The sequence below is a fragment of the Musa acuminata genome, chromosome BXJ2-4 (genome assembly GCF_036884655.1).
Source record: "Musa acuminata AAA Group cultivar baxijiao chromosome BXJ2-4, Cavendish_Baxijiao_AAA, whole genome shotgun sequence".
NCBI classification, from domain to species: domain Eukaryota; kingdom Viridiplantae; phylum Streptophyta; class Magnoliopsida; order Zingiberales; family Musaceae; genus Musa; species Musa acuminata.
In genome coordinates, this window is record NC_088341.1 from 4886198 (window position 1) to 4903237 (window position 17040).

Sequence of the window (17040 nt, forward strand, 5' to 3'; positions counted from 1 at the left end):
GTTTCTTGGCCTTGAAAACCATCCAAATAGTATGCACAGCTCATTATAGTTAATTTGGAAGAAATTTTACATGTTCTTTGTCTCATATTACACAAAAATATGCTTCTATCTGTACAATGTGCTACCCTATAATCCCACCAGATAACCACCTATTTATGTTACATTGTTTACCATACTAAACACACTCTCTTATATAAGATTGCAACAATGCCTAGAAGGCATCTCAGGACAAATTATTCAGGTTCCAAGACTTAAATAGCAACTGTTGTGACAAAAACATGCAGCAAATGTGTTGACCATACAGGCGTCGCCGATCCCCCATGTTCGCATAATTGTAATCAGCACCCAGAAGGAGAATTTGTGCCGAAAACATTGTTCCCTTTCACTGTGAGAAAGCTGTGCTGATTGTCTGATATAGGAAGGCCGACATCACAATGCTGCAGCCCCCGTGTGAGGCACACCATGCCACATCCAAATCAACCTAACTAAGCCATCTGATAAGCCAAAAACCTACCTTTCCCGTCCGGGTGGCCAATAACATCTTGTAAGAAGCTGGAATCTTCTCCAATTGGCCTTTGTTCATTAGCCTTCAGATATTTATAGGAATCTTGTGCAGATGCTTCATGCTGAAAAGTGGCAGCTGCTTCAGCAACATTCATGGTAATGGGTCTTGAGGAGTCGATTATCTGGCCTGTTTGGTATCGTCCAGTTCCATACGTTTGCAAGTCTTCATGATCTTCAGACGATTGAAAGTCTTCTTTAAGTTTTGGTGGATTTTCTGAAGAGTTTGAGTCAATCTCAGTATCACCAATCTCTTCTTTGTACATGTCTTCGATCATAGGCTTCCAAAGGCGAACGCGTGCATTTATGAACCAGTTTGTAACCTGAATGAAAGGTAATCAAGGCACAAAAAAACAAACACTTACATTGCTTTCAAAGTTTATGCACCGGGGCTGCCTTTTCTCTCAGATGCAGCCTGATGTGTAATTATTATATGAATTTGAATTGCCTTTTATATTATAGTAAATACCATTAAAATGTGGTATATATATTTTTTATAAGGGAAGCAAGTGGAATCATGAATAACTGTATTGATGTCCAAACTACATTTACAAATGAAAAAAAAAAAAAAAATCATGCTTGACACAGGACTTGCTACCAGTCCATTGTTCCAGAGCACAAAAAATAAGCTAATCAATTGGGCCGCAAACACAGCTATGATCCTAGACACAATTCCTTCCTGATAAAAGTGTTGAGAGGTAAAATGTGGACATGAGACTATGTAAGAGATGAAAGAGAAGCTATGAGACAAGAAAAGGGATCACAATGGAGACCTTTTGGGTGGAAAAAAAAATTAAAATACTGTAGCAATGATTGCCATTTAAGCAAGTACGTTCCTCTCATCATTAGCACTAAAGGGAGCAACATCAAAAGAACACGATGGCTCCCTAGCAAAAGTTAAAAACCTAAATCAAGTAGGTATACCTGACTTCTTGACAAGCCTGTCTGTCTTGCAAGTATTAGCTTCTCAGATTCCTTCGGGTAGCTGGCAAAACGTATTATCCTGTATCCATCAGTATTCAAAAGCATTCATTCTGTATATAAAAGAACCACATGAAAGAAAAGGTAGTTGAGCTTACGGATGAAGGAAGTGCTCAAACAGCCAAGCACGAAGAATTGAGACAGATGACTCAGGTAAACCCCTCTGTGGCCTCCAGGTATGCTGTTGCATTGTACCAAATTGTTGCAAGGCACTCTGCTGCCTTAATTTCTGGTCTATGTTTCGAAGGCGAGATAACAAACCACTCTTGCTACTTGAGTTGTCTGCCTCTCCAAGATTTTTCCTTGTAGCTTGAATTTGACCATTGATGGCATCTCTCAAGCAGCGAAAATGACAAGAAATAGTTTGAAAGGCAAGTGCAGTGTATGGTTTAGCAGTTCCACAACCAGCTATTGCATCAAAATATGACACTATTATCTGCATCTGATGGTAATACTGTTTATATCTTCTATCAATCTGCAAGGAAAAAGAAACAAATGAAATACAGGTTAATCAAAGAAGAAAGACGACGAATTAGATCACACTACAAAAGCATATCTCATCGATACAATTTGCATAATACTGTAATTGTTAACATTGTTCCACCCAACAAGTCCAAGCCTCTTTAAAACTCTTTATCTGAATATTTTTTAGCTAAAACTAAGCTAATACTACAATCAAAACCAATTTTAGCATTAAACACACATTGAACTCGGCCTCTGATTCAAGTATCCAGATATCTTCCCATGAACTTTAGTCAATGATGGCTTCCCAACTTAAATTGGCTTTGATGATGATAAAATCTAACTAAACTGGCTTTGATAAATTTTTAACTTAAAATTAACATTCTTACAGTTATCCTATATTAGAGGACATCAACTAACTTAAAATTAACCTTCTTACAATCATCCTAAACTTAATGAAATTCTAATTGACAACAAAGATTAGAAAACATTAACAAAATAGGAAGAGGTCAGAAAATAGCGTGTACCTCATCCAACATCCCCAATAGATTTGAGACCTTGTTTTGAAGGTCCTGCTTTACAAGAGGTGAGAGCCCACTAGACCAATTAACAGTGGCCTCTTGAGGGTTTGAAATCAGCCCTTCATTTTTTGATCCTCCACTACCATCCTTAAATGTAATAGTACCAGCAGAAGTAGGAAGACTTTGGCTTTTATCTGTTTTTTGCTTCAAAGCCTTCCTGACATTAACAACTTCGTCAAGTAATTCTTGTGCTGCCCGAAGATATTTAGAATTTGGAATCAACCTTGTAAGACTTGTTAGTCCATTAGGGGAGGCATTATCATGAAAATTTCTGGTTTGAAAGTGTTCCTCCCTGAATGGACCAACATTTCCAGAAGTTGACTGATTAGAATCAAAGAAGGGGATATTTGAGGTAGTAGATGGATACTGAATTGAAGGAACTGGCATCTGTGTGCTAAGGCTAAGTGATAAACCTTGATTTTGCAGTGTAACATTTGAGTGTTGCAATGATAAGCTTAGTCCATGTATGATGCTAAGCTGTGTCTGCACACTCGTCTGAGGATCAGCAGCATGAAGTAGATCATCTGTTCCAAGTATGGAACCTCTATCTGTCTGCATAAATAACATCTCACTTCTTCCATTCTTCCAAGCATTATTAGCATGGTTGCCAAGACACGAGGGGACCATAACAGAATTCCCTGTAGTCAAGTCTGGTGAAATGATGGTGGTGGCAACAGGAAGTTCAATGTGATTCTGATGGGTTTGAGCACCGCCAGCTACTGCATCTCTATACGGACCAGAATTCAAGAAGCTAAGGTACATCATGTTGCCAGGACCTGGTGATTCAGAATATGAAGCGTGCCCTGGATCCCTCAGGCCAAGATCTGGAGATGTTCCACTTTGGTCACTAGATATTGAACAGAAAGTAGACATTTTTATATTCCTTGATCTTAAACAGGGCAAGATCTTCAGAAATGACAGTATGACGGATCAGTGCAATATTTCGGCTACAAAATAGTAACTGCCTTAGTCATGGGAATCTGAAGGAACTCCTCTGCAGAAAGTTCATGCTCCTTCAGAAGAAATGAATTATGCTGCAACAGTCCTGAAAATAAAGAAAAGAAATTAAACCAAATGAAGAACTGAACAAAGACCAACTTCAAACACAGAAAATAATCAATAAATCATAGAACAAGCATGATCAAATAACTGCATTCTAAAATGAAATATGTCATGACGACAATAAAAACAAACAACTAATGATCACAACAAAAGAACTATATTTTCTACAGAAAGTAATTTCTGTATGTGCTGATCATCTATATTTTGTTAGCCTTTTCAATTCGTCAGACTGAAAGCAATGTTTTGTGAGAAGTTAATCACATACAATCTGGAGGGTTGCACATAAATCAAACTAAAAAAGAACAAACAGAGATCAAACTAGATGAATAGAATGGATAAACAGATGGAGCTCAGAATTTGTTTAAATTAATTGACAGGAGTAGCCAGAGATGCCCGGCCAGAATTTCTTCCAAATCAACAATCACGGAATAAATAAACTCTCAAAGCTTACTCAATCAGGACAAACGATCAGCTAAACCAGGTTTCTTTCAGAAAGGCTACATGCTTGCACGATGTCCACAAGGTTAGGCAGCTATTAAAAGAATATTATACAAATTCAGTTTAAACTCTGAGCTCTTTGAACTAAAAGAACAACTAAATAAAGGAAAAATAAGAGGCAGAAAACCTTGGAAAGAACCCAAAGAATTGTCCTCTAAAAACCCTCATTGTATCTGTGAGCAAATGGACTTCGATCCTAGAATCACCTATAAGCCAAAACCCACCATAAAAAACTCCATGGACCATACCTTTTACCGCAGCCAACATTCCAAAAATGTCAAAATTGCAGAATTTACATAATCGAGCAACGAAAAGAGCATCATAAAAAAAAAAAGACACTTTAAGCCAAAAATCAGAATTTGATAAAGAGGGAGCAAAGAATATGAGAAGACTTATCAGATAGAAGAAGCAGAAGTAGAATATCTAAGAGCAAATAAATCAGATAAAAGAGTTCTGTTGCACAAGCTACTCAAACTTGCAATAGAGGAGATGGGTTCCTCAAAAAAGAACTTTTTGTATAGGAAGAGAATCATCCCAAAAGCTTGTTGAACCCACCATATAAAATTCTCGAACAAAAAAAGTAGACAGGTAGATAGAGACGGAAAGAGAGAGACAGGAAAGATAGTTGAAATGGTGCTGATGCTGCTTTGTAGTCCTCATCGAAACAAGAAAGAAATAGACAGGGAGATAAAGAAACAAGGGAGACAAGTAATATCAAAGCCCAGTACCTGAGATAGAGAAGGGTCAAAGGAAGAGGGGAAGGGCGACAGCCGCTGCTGTCTGCGTTCCTCATGGGGAAGAAGAAAGCATGAAGCCGAAGCCGACCGACCAAGAAGAATCCCAAGTCCTCAATTCAAAAGACGCAAAGCTTCCCCCTTTGTTCTTCTGCCCTCATGATGCATCTTTTCTAAACCATCTCGTCACCTATATCACCATCTTCAATTGCTACTATCAAATTAACGACCAGTTTAAACATCCGCCCTCTCTTTCTCATATCAAACTACCATCACAAGACCTCAAAACCCCATCTTGCACGCGAGATTACCCTATCTTGCTCTTTTTCCTAACCCGTGAGTCCTCAAAGGAGGTTCTTTCCCAATGGCTTCTTGGGAGTCGGTGATGAGGATTTTTAAGGTGTTCTATCTCCTAACCACCAGTTGGTAGACCTAAACGTCCTCTTAATCTCTCAAACACCAATTAGCCCACCTCTTTAATCTCAAACTGCTTTCATTCTTCTTTCCCCTCGGTATCCTGTGTTCCCAAGCATGGAGAAGATGCTGACATCTCACAGCCCAGACCACATAGAATCACAGAGCTGCTCTCCTCTAACCCTCTCTTCCGGTAAATGGTGTGTCACTCCCTGACCTAGAATAATTGACACCATTATTAGGTTGATTGCCAAGCTTGTGGGGCTCCCCACCAAAAGCTTGGCAATCAATGCTTGCCTTTGTTGCCTGTATGGGTTGTGACATGTGTTGATGACAAAGCACTCCCTCCTCAGCTTCCATTTAATCAACTATGTCATTGGTTGCTCAGCATATCTCTTTGTTTGCCGGCTGCATCTGCCTGCCCCATTAGTATTTTAGTATTCAATTCTGGCAGCTCATCACTGGCAGCATTAGATGATGAAATGGCAAGCTGTCTCATGATGATTGGCCAGCTTTGTATCTTGTGAGTGTCACATGAACTTAACAAGAACATTTCAGAACAAGTGGGTATTAATTTAACCATGGACTGTAACATGAACAGAAAGCAGGAGATTTGTCTCAGAAAGTCTCAACATAAACTACAGCAAATGGGAAAAGAATTATGGATGAGACAAAATGGATTAGTAGTCAGAACAGAAGAAAAGGCATAATCAAACAACCACCACCTCATCAAGCTGTAGCTTAAGATATTGTTGAAGAGAAGAATGAGAGTTTTTATAGTAAAGGATTGACAGAATCAATTGGCGACTCAAAGGCAATCAATGTGCAGATTTGTTGTTCTCCATTTGTCTCTGTCCAGCAAGTTGAATAGAAGCATGCCTCCTACATAAAAATTGCCCATAAGACAAATCTTAATGCTGTCCTTACAGCATAAAAATATGTTCTGATTGATTACTTCAGACTCTTTTAACAATTGAGAATTAACAATTCACATCAGAAAACATCTACCTTGTTGGTTGAGGTGTACTGCATAGAATTGTGGCCTACAGTCCTTGAAGATTAGTTTTCTTATGGACCTAATCATTGCATGCATTGAATTCTCCATAAAGGTAATCTACTATAAAACATTGCATGAATCCAAACATATGAGTTAGCTGTTTTTTTGGGAAATTGTACCATAATATTTAAGAACAATCCTTGCATATGACAAACACTTCAAATAAGCCACCATAAAGATTTGGGCTGTCATGATCTCTTTGCATGAACACAAGTTACCTCAAGAAGTAATGTCATTGGCCTACTGCTGGAGTTGTAACTGGTTCATTCTGATTTCAGCTGATCCATCAGAAAAGCAAAACCAGAAACATGTAATAATTGTTCCCATGCATTAATGAACTGGGGAAATGCTTCATTGAAGATGATGACTCTTGAGAGTTCCTCACCATGCACTGGAGGAACTGGGAAGGTTGTTCTCCACAGGTATGTGAATAATCTAAAAGAAGTTAGTAATGAGACATCCACACCCACATAACAGATGGTCAATCTTGATACAAAGGCAAGAACTTCTCACCACTACTAGGAACAGTAGAGGACTCAGAAATGACCATATGGTTCACATGATGCATATATTTGTCAAATGAAAGCCAAAGTACCACAAGTGGCATTGGAACAAACATTGGCGAATTCAATTGTCAAACAAACAGACTAATAAGAGGAATTTGTTGTTCAGCATGTAAAACCTAATTTTGAAGCTTAGAGAGTAGCATCTTGAAACCTGAGACTCCATATATTGGTTAAGGATGTCAGATATAATAAGTGACAAAAAAAAACATATGATTGATATGAGAATATTGAGATGAATGTTGGAAAATATGAATATAATATTAGAAAACGAGAGATAAGATGACTATAGTTAGTGGTATAACTAAAAGTAAATAAAAGATAAATAATTATATATAAATAATGAGAGTATTTGCAGGGATGGGATTTCGTATCTTGTTCCAGCCACGGTCCAGCTCTCTTGCCCCGCGCATTGCCTCCGCCAAATGGGGGCCGCTACAACAGAAGCCCATGAGAAGCCGACGACCGCGTTTGCTGCCTGAGGCCAGACATGGAACCGCACGGAGGTAGGGAATGGTTCTGCACGTCCGCTCGAAACCTTGCTTGGTATATGACCGATCCATCTCGAGTTCCTTTTGCTTTATGCATCAGAGAATACGCACTTGCTGTTCTTCCAATTTCCGAGTAATTCTAGTGTCATGCAAGTTAAAAACTCACATAGAAATATAAAAGAAACTTAATATAATCAGATCCAAATCCACAACATAAATCATGTGCCAATTAGCCTACAAGAAATTTATATAAAAATGAGTCTGTTTCTCGAGAAAATATTTTTGTGCTTACATAGGACAATAATCAATATGATTCATAATCTTGCTAGTTAATGCAAAGAGACTCAATATAATTTCTTCACATTGATGGCCGCCAAGGCTATGGTTTTTGTGGAAAGATGGGTGTGATGAGTAGACTCTTACATATATCGACTCATGATTCCTGAGTTGAATCATCCATTGGTTCCACTTGATTTCCGTACAACCTCAGTGCAAGTGCATATACATGTTTTCTTTTCGCTGATGTTCCTTCAGCAACCAATTTCACTGCCTAAAAGCACATCAAAATTAGTGAGTTCATAAGTGCTGAAGAAAACAAACTAATTTCTCAGAAATATCAAATCATGGACAAAAGAATGATGCATACTAATGTAAGAGCAAGAAGAACGGAAAGTCCTTAACATATAAATGATTGAAAACATAAAACGAGGCATCTTAATCAGTAAGGATATGCACAAAGAAATAATCCAAAGAAGATCATCAGCATTCATGTTACGAATCTTTAAAGGCACCACATTAGAAATGAATTTACCACCTCATACCTTCTGAAACACTCAAATTTCCATCTTTACACATGCCTTGCACATCCCAAGCAACAGCAGCTCTTCCTTTCAAGTGTCACTCTAGTCCTCTCATTGAAGCAGACCCATTTTAGAACCAAATATCTACATAGTGAGGCTATCCAAGTCCCATCAACATACGTACAAACCAACATGTATATGCATAAGATAGATGCGGGAGAAGGTTAACATTCGCATCACTTGACAGAAGGGAATTTGTCACTTGGGGATCAATTTGGATAAGCAAATAGCAGAGACAATCTTCTGTGTGCCAACACAGTATCAAATTATCACCACATTTTTAGGACCTTTGTCCAACTGCAAATCATCCATAAAATGTTGGTCACCGAAAGGCTGATTATCTTTTTCCAATGACAACTTTGTCCCAATTCTTAAGGAACATATTACAGCAAGCAAATCATTACTAACACACCAGAACTATACAGCAGCAGCTAGTATCCCCAAAATTGCAGCATTAACATATTGTTTATGTGTAGCACATATCTGAAATGATCTTGTCTGTTGTTCAATCATCAAGTAGCATGACACGAGAAATAATAATTGAGAGGATCAAAGTAGTAGATAAGCAAAATAAGAAATGAATATAAAACTGAAAAGCTCGCCCACTTTTTGTTATATTTTTCAGAGGCAAGGATGTGCAGTTGCTCTCTTTGTGTACAATATTTTGCATTAAGAACCTGGCAGAAAATTGCCAGTGATTGACCTTCATTAAACAAAGTCCACTTCATTGTCATATTTTTTTCAAAAAATGTTTGTCCCATCAACTTTTCTTAATATTAGACATAATGTTTTACTCCTGAACATGAATAGAAAATGTCTGCATGATACATGGCCAAGGGCTTAATATCATTATTTTTATTTACCATCAAGGAGTTTGTCTCCTAGGTACAGCAATACTGGCTCTACCATCCTGCCAGCAAAAGGCCACTTGAACAGTCAAGTATTGATCTTACAATAGAAACTTTGCACTCCCCAGACTCTGATATTAGCCTTAGAAGGAACGATAAATGTAGAGGTCTAGGATTATGTATGTTACTCTTCAACAAATATTGAGAAAATATATGAATAATTCATCTGCTTTACAATTAACATTGCAAAAAAATGTCATTTGTATACAAACAAAATATTGATAGAAGATATGGTAAAAACACTGTAAAATGCAAATACTCACATGGAGAACTCAGAACTAAAGCAACTTAAGTACAATACCTACCATGGAAAGACTATGGCCTTTGGAAATCAATTCTTTCAGTTCAAGCTCAAGCTGGTCATTAGATGGAACATTGTTGACTGAGTTTGCCTTTCCCTCTATCAGAAGTGTTATTTCTCCCTTTGGCTCTTGAGTTGAGTATATCTTATTAGCTTCCCCCAAAGTGCCTCGCCAAAACTGAGAATCCATGCATCAAACATAACATATTAAAACTCCAGACCAGAAATAGAACCATGGCATGATGAGACTAATTATATATATAAACAAGTGGGTGTCAAGCTACCATAAACTAAAACTCATGATACCTTATATCCATGTCCATTTCAAGTTGCTCTGTAACTTAGTTTGTCTAATTTTTCTAAACTAACTTGGATTTTCAGAGATTTATGATCATATACAGAATACTCAAATTAATTTTATGTCATATTCAGCATATTCAACTGTTCTGAAATTGTATCTTATACTAAATAAACTGCTAGAGATGTATTTTCTGCACAAATAAGGTCCGAAATTTCCAACTTCATGCAGTTGCCCCCTTGCTTTCTCTCCATACATATTTGTTTTTTTCTTCTTTCCATTTATGTCCTTTACTTCTTCATGGTAATGTTGTGATTATGCTTTCAGTTGCTTACAACATTCAATATGTTAATCAGTGTGGACACAATTTCTCTGTAATTGACTTCCTTCTCTACATCATTTTGCTGAGACTGACCAGCAATTAAGAAAACAACAACAGATAAATGTTCGTGTGCAATATATCTCACTCACTCATACCACCTTTTGTCGGATCTAGTCCCCCATAAAAGCACAAGTGCATATTTTAACGAATTCAAAGGACAAAAGTGGGTTGCCCCTTCAACAAAACTGGGACAAAGTTGAATTGAAGTTGAGCAAAAGAAAAGGTCCCAATACAAGATGAATTCATCAGTGTGTGTGTGTGTGTGTGTGCACTCCCACAATCTTTTTACAAAATTGAAGCTATAATCTCAATAAGAACAAATCTATTTGATAGCTAGTTTATCCATGCTTGTATGAATAAATGTTAAAAACCTTTCATGAAATAGGTATTCACAATTATAAGGTCATAAGATGGCAAGATTAATAATACCAAGAAAATTTTCCACATTGATAACCAGTGATCGTTGGAGTACCTCTTCATGAACTTTTGTCATTTCTCGTGCAATAACACATGACCTGATTATAATCCAGAATAAGTCCATCTGAGTAGTTTGTTCACAATGTTTCACATAGCCAAGGAATATCACTAAGCAAAATGTTAATCAAAAAAGCATCTGGAACAGTAAATCAACTAGTCACATTGGACGTAAGCAGTACTTTTGTCCTTCACTTAAAAGCCATCATGAACAACAGAAAATTGATTGCTTGGTCACAAAGGAGTTCCCACATAAAATATCATATATGAAGGATATGTGTATCTTACATACGTAGATGTTAATTATTTGGTTACAACATTCTTGAAAATCCAAAGGGTTGTTCAAAGGAGGTCAATAGATGCACCAATTAGAAAAAGTGAGAAGAGATAAAGGCTTAAGCAAAATTTGTTAGAATCAACCAAAAGCTATTTAATGGTTCCTAATTTGACTAGCAAAATTCCTCAATAGAGCTCAATGGCAAGAAATGATCCATGCAGGTAAATCCAAATATCTATAACTTGTCTACTGAAAAGCAAAAATCAATCAGATCATAGAAAGATGAAATTGTAGTACATAACAATTATATGTCATAAAAAAGGCCCAAAGTTACCCTTGCTGCTTTGAAGATAGCAATGAGTGTCATTATGCCAGTGCTTCTCTGACCATCATGACCATGCATATGAAGTGTGAAGTAATACAAAGATATAGAAGAACCTATATTTGAATGATGAGATCTGGGATTGATTTTGTAGCTGATGGAATCTTACTCCACTGTGTTAGCATTCCTATTTCTCTAAGAGGTTAAAAGCTACTCTATATCACCTCCTTCCCCTATATCTTTCCTCTCTGTTTCACAAAAGGATGGACACTGAACATTACAAGTTACAACATTGATGTAAGATGGCAAATCTGATGGTTGTAATGAATAGCAACCACAATAGAAGCTACTTCTTTGTTTCACAATTATAGTCATATGCTTCTTCTTTTGTTGCTCCATCTCAACTTTGTCCTTTGCATATGGATGGTTTGGTGAATCAAGACTATTAGGGAGGTGCTGGGTGCTGGATTTATCATTCGTTATAGTTATGGTTTTCGTATGTTTGTTGGTTGCAACTTCACACAGAACATATACAAAGGAAGTCTTGGAATAAGCTATAGATGGAATTCAAAGGATACATGTGGAGTCTGACGCTGAAGCTTTGATTCATATACTAAACAACGAGAAAGCTTCTCTTTGGACAATATAAATGTAATTAGAGACATGCTGCAGTCTGGATATGTCTGTGGAATACTATTTACCATATGCACATAGAGAAGGAAACCGTTTGGCTAATTAGATAACTAACTCTGTTGGGCTTAATAGGAAAGACAATAACTGGAAAGGAGACTTGCCCACTGAACCAAATGTTTTGATGTGCTCTGATAAAAGGGATTTTTAAACTTGTTTGATGAAGTAATACATTCTGTTTTCGTTTGGAAAAACCAAAAAAAAATTTCCTACTACTCTCTTTGCTTAATCTTATATGGCTATCAAGTTGGCCAAAACCGACTAACTCTAGTTGCGTATAGATAGAACTTCTTGTTTTTCCTACTACTACTCTCTTTTATTTTCCTCTCTCTCTCTCTCTCTCTCTCTCTCTCTCTGGTTCGAGTGGTACCAACTGGTAGTGACCCATATCTATCTGTGCACAACCTCATACTAATACCATACCAGTCCAATTGTCAATCGGTATCGGACTAAGATTTTAATCCATGAATGACAACCCACAATATACAGTAAAAATATTGTAGCTTTCCTAGCAACAGACCTTGAAAATGCACATTTGACACTATGCAAAAAGGCACATACACATACAACACACTGATCAAGCAAATAACAACAGATAAACAGATTGTAAAATAATCATTTCAAGTAAAATTCTCTTATGTGTTATCTACCTTGATTCCCCAAAGATTAAAGAGGCTTCACTAAGAAACTGATGGAGCTTATGTGGAGGAACAAAGAATATTTGTGTTGCGGTTTCAACGGCAGAAACTTGAAGTCTTTCTCTTCTTGAACCAGCATGCTTGGGTAGAAATCCAACTGTGCATCAAAAGAATTATTAGAACCAAGTGTTACGATGAAACTCTTAAAAAAAATAAATGAGTTTTAAACAGTAAAGACACATGGGTAGTTACCAAACTTGAATTCATCAGTGGACAAGCCAGAAGCTGAAAGAGCACAAACCAAAGCAGATGGCCCAGGAATAGGAATAACAGGGATATTCTCATTGACGCATACCTTTGCCTGCATTAAGATGCTTCAGTCAATACTTACCATTCATATAACTTCCAATATCTGACTAGATTGGTTATAACAAGTATTCCATCAAACCGATCAATTAACACATTTAGCCACTGTTTACATACAACAATATCAATTGTGCTTATAACCAGGATATTCTCATTGTCACATCTTTGCCTGCATTAAGATGCTTCAATCAGTGCTTACCATTCATATAACTTCCAATTTCTAACTAGATTGGTTACAACAAATATTCCATCAGGCCAGTTGGTTAACAGATTTGGTCACTGTTTATATATGACAAAATCAGTATTGGTTACACATGATTAGATCAATGCATGACAATAATATGCATGAGATATCAAGTCTGTGATAAAAATTGTGGCTATGTTGGAAGGCGAGAAATTCTTATCCACTGAAAGCAATCATATTGATCAAATGATTGGCATGATCATGTTGACATGCTTTGTCACCCTTTGCGGATCTTTACCATGCAAAATGCACGAGGGGAGAAATTTGGTGCTTGCAAGGGACCGTGGGGAGGAAGAGGTGCTTTCTAGCTCAAGGGATGCAGAAATCCATGTCAACACCAGAATCTCAGAAAACAGAAAACTAACAATGCCATGGTATTGTAAATTTGATACAGAGGGTCAATTTATGCAGCCCTCCCTTTATACAGAGAGATAATATAGCATCACAACATATTTGAACATTGTACTTCCCAAATTTACAAGTATGCATATGTATGTGATTAATTACCATCAATTATACATGTGATCTCTAACGACCGGCTGAATTGTTGAATAATGGTAAAGATTTTTTTTCAAAATGTCTGAACAAACTCTGTCAAGATTCAAGAGACTTGTGTATCACCACAAATGCCTATTTTTCCGATCAAGAAAATCTTTAAAAGGACAGCTCACCAGTTCCATACCCGGATCACTGATACATGGAGTACCAGCATCACTAATTAGTGCAATAATTTCACCTTGTCGAAGCCTTTGTAATACTGAACTTTCACGCTCGGACTCATTGAATTTGTGATAGCTAATCTGCAAATTTAAGTTTGACAATGAGAAAAAAAAAATCGACAATATGTAATCGGCAGATCAAATAGATCAGAATGATCATAACTACAAAAATCACTAGATGCTATGCAACAATAACTCACAAGTGGTGTCTTAATACCGTAGTACTGAAGCAACTTCCTAGAATGTCTTGTATCCTCAGAGAGTATAATATCTGCAAACTTAAGGATACGTATTGCCCTGCAATTCAGTGGAATCTAGAATAAGAGATTGGATGATAAAAACTAAAACAGGATTTTCATTTTTGAAAAAAAAAACAAAACAGGAACATATCTTCATAGATTAAAGCCGCACGTATATGTCATATGGACCCATCTACAATTTATCTTACTAACATGGTATGAGTAGCTCGTCTGCATCAGCCTAACAAAAAATTCTGACATGTACAAACATTACTTCTTTCCATCTTCCATTCATTCCTCATCAGCAAATCTGATGATTTTTGTTAAAGATGTCTCAAACAAAGTGGTCATACCTTCAACACCATCAGAAACAATCAAACATTACATTCTGCTCCTCGTAACACCACCCTAAATCTCATTTCCTCATCATAGCAACCCAAGCTGGTAAGTTATTTCCTAAACAAATTATAAACAACATGACATGTTAATTTTATAGTTGCCCTTTAAGTTTTAAAGTCAAGCCACATAGATGCATCCCTCTATTTTAATGATGTCGCATTATTATATGAATTGTGTCGCATAATCCCCATCTTGCCAGTAAGGAAGATCAAAGGTAATGAAAACTTTTGACATCTGGTACTTTATTCCATGATTCAAAATTTCCAAATTCAAAGTCGTCCTACTGTCACAGACAAACTTCTAAACAAGGTGTTTGATGTAATGCTTATGTATGTCCGTGTCTTTTGGCATGTTCATGCCTTGTACAGAATGTAAAGGGGCGGCCGAAGGCTTAATAGTCTCATTTTAGTTGGGTTGGTGGCCTCTTTAGGCTTGTAAATAAAGGTTGTGTCATGTGGGCACGTGCGAGAGATTTTTGGTATGTAATGGACCATTTTACCCTTTGTTGTGCCACTGTTCAGAGCTTGTAAAGTCTGTTTGTAATTTGCATTGTCTATGAAGTGTTTTTCAGATATGTTTGCTTGTGGATCCCGATTGAGGCGTTCTCTCTAGCCCGTTCTCTTTTTTGTTGGTCCTAAGGGACATTGGGAGGCTTCGGGGAGACTGACCTTTGCGGACAGACACGCAAGGGTGCCACACGACTTAGGCAAAACCAGCTAAGTCCGTGACACTACGGTCCAAACTTCTAAAGTTTGCATTCCATATATTCTTTTTGTATATACTGTCATAATTCAAAAAATTGACCTTCTCAATAGGGATTAGGAACTATAACTAAGCTTCAAAATAATTATTTTCTATGTGACCATAAAAAATGCTCATATATGGAACTAGCTGATTAAAGAATGTAAGTTACTAAAAATTCTGTAAACAAGGTCTCTCTAGATGCATTAAACAAGAGTAATCTATAAACAAAACCAAAATACTTACCGCAAGGTGACATCTTCCAGATTGCCAATTGGTGTTGCAACCAGATACAAACCAGAACTTACAGAGCTCTGAAATATTCAAGATCACACAAATTTGAGATAAGAATGAAAGGACAAGCACGATATGAAGTTATTATATTAAGAAGATACATCAACAGGACGATCAAGACCTCTAATACTGTCGAGAACATATCTTATAGAAAAGCAAGTCCTGATAACCTACACTTGGTCCAGACTCCAAGCAAGTCTCTTCAAATAACGTACTGGCATTTGCTCGATACTTCTGGTTCTCTCCGTGAGAAACAATTATGATGATCACAAGTAGCCAATCTACTCGAGGTGCCATGGTTTCTTGTATGCTTACACAAGATTTTGTTAGAAATGATGATATCAACCATTGAACACCTTAAAACGGTTAAATAACCAGCCCAAAATCGCTAGGCGACTTTCTTGTCTGACTCGGTTGTCTTTGCCAAGATCAGCCCGAGCCAATACCAAGCTTAACGTATAGAACTCAATTCCGACCCTAATTTAGATGGGCAACGACACCGGGAAAAATAATCAACAACGACTCAAATTCATACTTCCATCAACCATTCTATAATGCTACCGTTGCTTAAAACTAGCTAGACCCGTATGACAACCAAAACACCACCATTCAATAGCGATCGCGCGACAGAATTTAAGACAAAGAAACTCGCAAAGCTAATAGAAACATCAAACAGTTATGAGTAAATCAAAGAAATAAAGATACAGGTAGGGAGGGGAAGAGTGACCGATTTGGAGGAATCTCCATTGCCATGCTGCTGCTGCTGCTGCAGGTGGGCGTTGGTGTCTGAGGCGGAAGAAGAGACACGAACGAAGCGGGGGGCGAAACGACGGTTTCGGAGGGAACAGAGAGGGCAAGGGGCGAAGGAGCGCGCGACGACGAATCCGGCGGTGACGGCGAATGGCCGTGAAATGAGTCGGAGCATGGGCGGAGCAGCGGGAAGAGGGAGGGAGGGAAGGAGGAAAGGATAGGGCTGGAGCAGGTTCTTCCTTCGTAGTGCTGCCTTGGTTATGCTCGTGATGGGGTTGGCGGCGGTGACGGGGTTTAGATCAAGAGATTGGATTCGTGGTTGGGCTATTGCCGACCGCAGCAAATGGGTTTTGGTCCATTAAGGAGCGTTTATATTATACTATTAAATGAAGTCTTGAAGCTATCTTTAAAAATACTTATAAATCATAAAAAAATAAACTTACGTATTTCAAAAAGACAAATGTTTTTTTAATCCTTTAATTTCACCCCCTTTTTTATTAATATTTTTTTTAATTTATTCTCACGAAACATCCTTTTATTTTCTAAAATATAAAATTATCTTCGATTATTGTTCTTACTTGTGCACCCTTGCCCTTATTGTCGTAACTACGAGAGAGTTGAAAAGTGAGAAAAGATGCAAAGGGGAAAGAGAAGGTGAGAGGTATTAGGACAAAAGGAGGTTGAGAGAGAGCATGTGAGTGAAAAGGGTATAGACATTAGTGGAGCTCGATCGT

The 17040-nt window shown here is 37.5% G+C and overlaps 2 protein-coding genes across 2 annotated transcripts; both read right to left on the reverse strand.

Moving 5' to 3' along the window:
* Nucleotides 1-11: 11 nt before the first annotated feature.
* Nucleotides 12-6002, reverse strand: LOC103980781 (BEL1-like homeodomain protein 6). Its single transcript, XM_009397280.3, has 5 exons — nt 4874-6002; nt 2532-3630; nt 1641-2017; nt 1486-1564; nt 12-884 (listed from the first exon to the last, which is right to left on the reverse strand). Exons 2-5 carry the CDS (start codon nt 3456-3458, stop codon nt 486-488), a joined length of 1782 nt encoding a protein of 593 aa, XP_009395555.2. The 5' UTR covers nt 3459-3630; nt 4874-6002; the 3' UTR covers nt 12-485.
* A 1623-nt stretch (nt 6003-7625) lies between these two features.
* LOC103980782 (uncharacterized) lies at nt 7626-16632 on the reverse strand. The gene is made up of 9 exons (XM_009397282.3): nt 16284-16632; nt 15509-15576; nt 14084-14180; nt 13836-13964; nt 12807-12915; nt 12567-12711; nt 10626-10668; nt 9478-9651; nt 7626-7954 (listed from the first exon to the last, which is right to left on the reverse strand). Exons 1-9 carry the CDS (start codon nt 16479-16481, stop codon nt 7838-7840), a joined length of 1080 nt encoding a protein of 359 aa, XP_009395557.2. The 5' UTR covers nt 16482-16632; the 3' UTR covers nt 7626-7837.
* Nucleotides 16633-17040: the final 408 nt, after the last annotated feature.

Excerpts from the sequence above, each read along its gene's own strand:
- LOC103980781 (XM_009397280.3), bottom strand. The coding sequence starts at position 3,458 with ATGTCTACTTTCTGTTCAATATCTAGTGACCAAAGTGGAACATCTCCA. Across the intron at positions 1,565-1,640 it reads TTTGAGCACTTCCTTCATCC|GATAATACGTTTTGCCAGCT; the intron begins GTAAGCTCAACT and ends TGATGGATACAG. Across the intron at positions 885-1,485 it reads CAGGCTTGTCAAGAAGTCAG|GTTACAAACTGGTTCATAAA; the intron begins GTATACCTACTT and ends CCTTTCATTCAG.
- LOC103980782 (XM_009397282.3), bottom strand. The coding sequence starts at position 16,481 with ATGCTCCGACTCATTTCACGGCCATTCGCCGTCACCGCCGGATTCGTC. Across the intron at positions 10,669-12,566 it reads TTAATCTTTGGGGAATCAAG|GTCATGTGTTATTGCACGAG; the intron begins GTAGATAACACA and ends GATTATAATCAG. Across the intron at positions 7,955-9,477 it reads AAGGCCATAGTCTTTCCATG|GCAGTGAAATTGGTTGCTGA; the intron begins GTAGGTATTGTA and ends ATGTGCTTTTAG.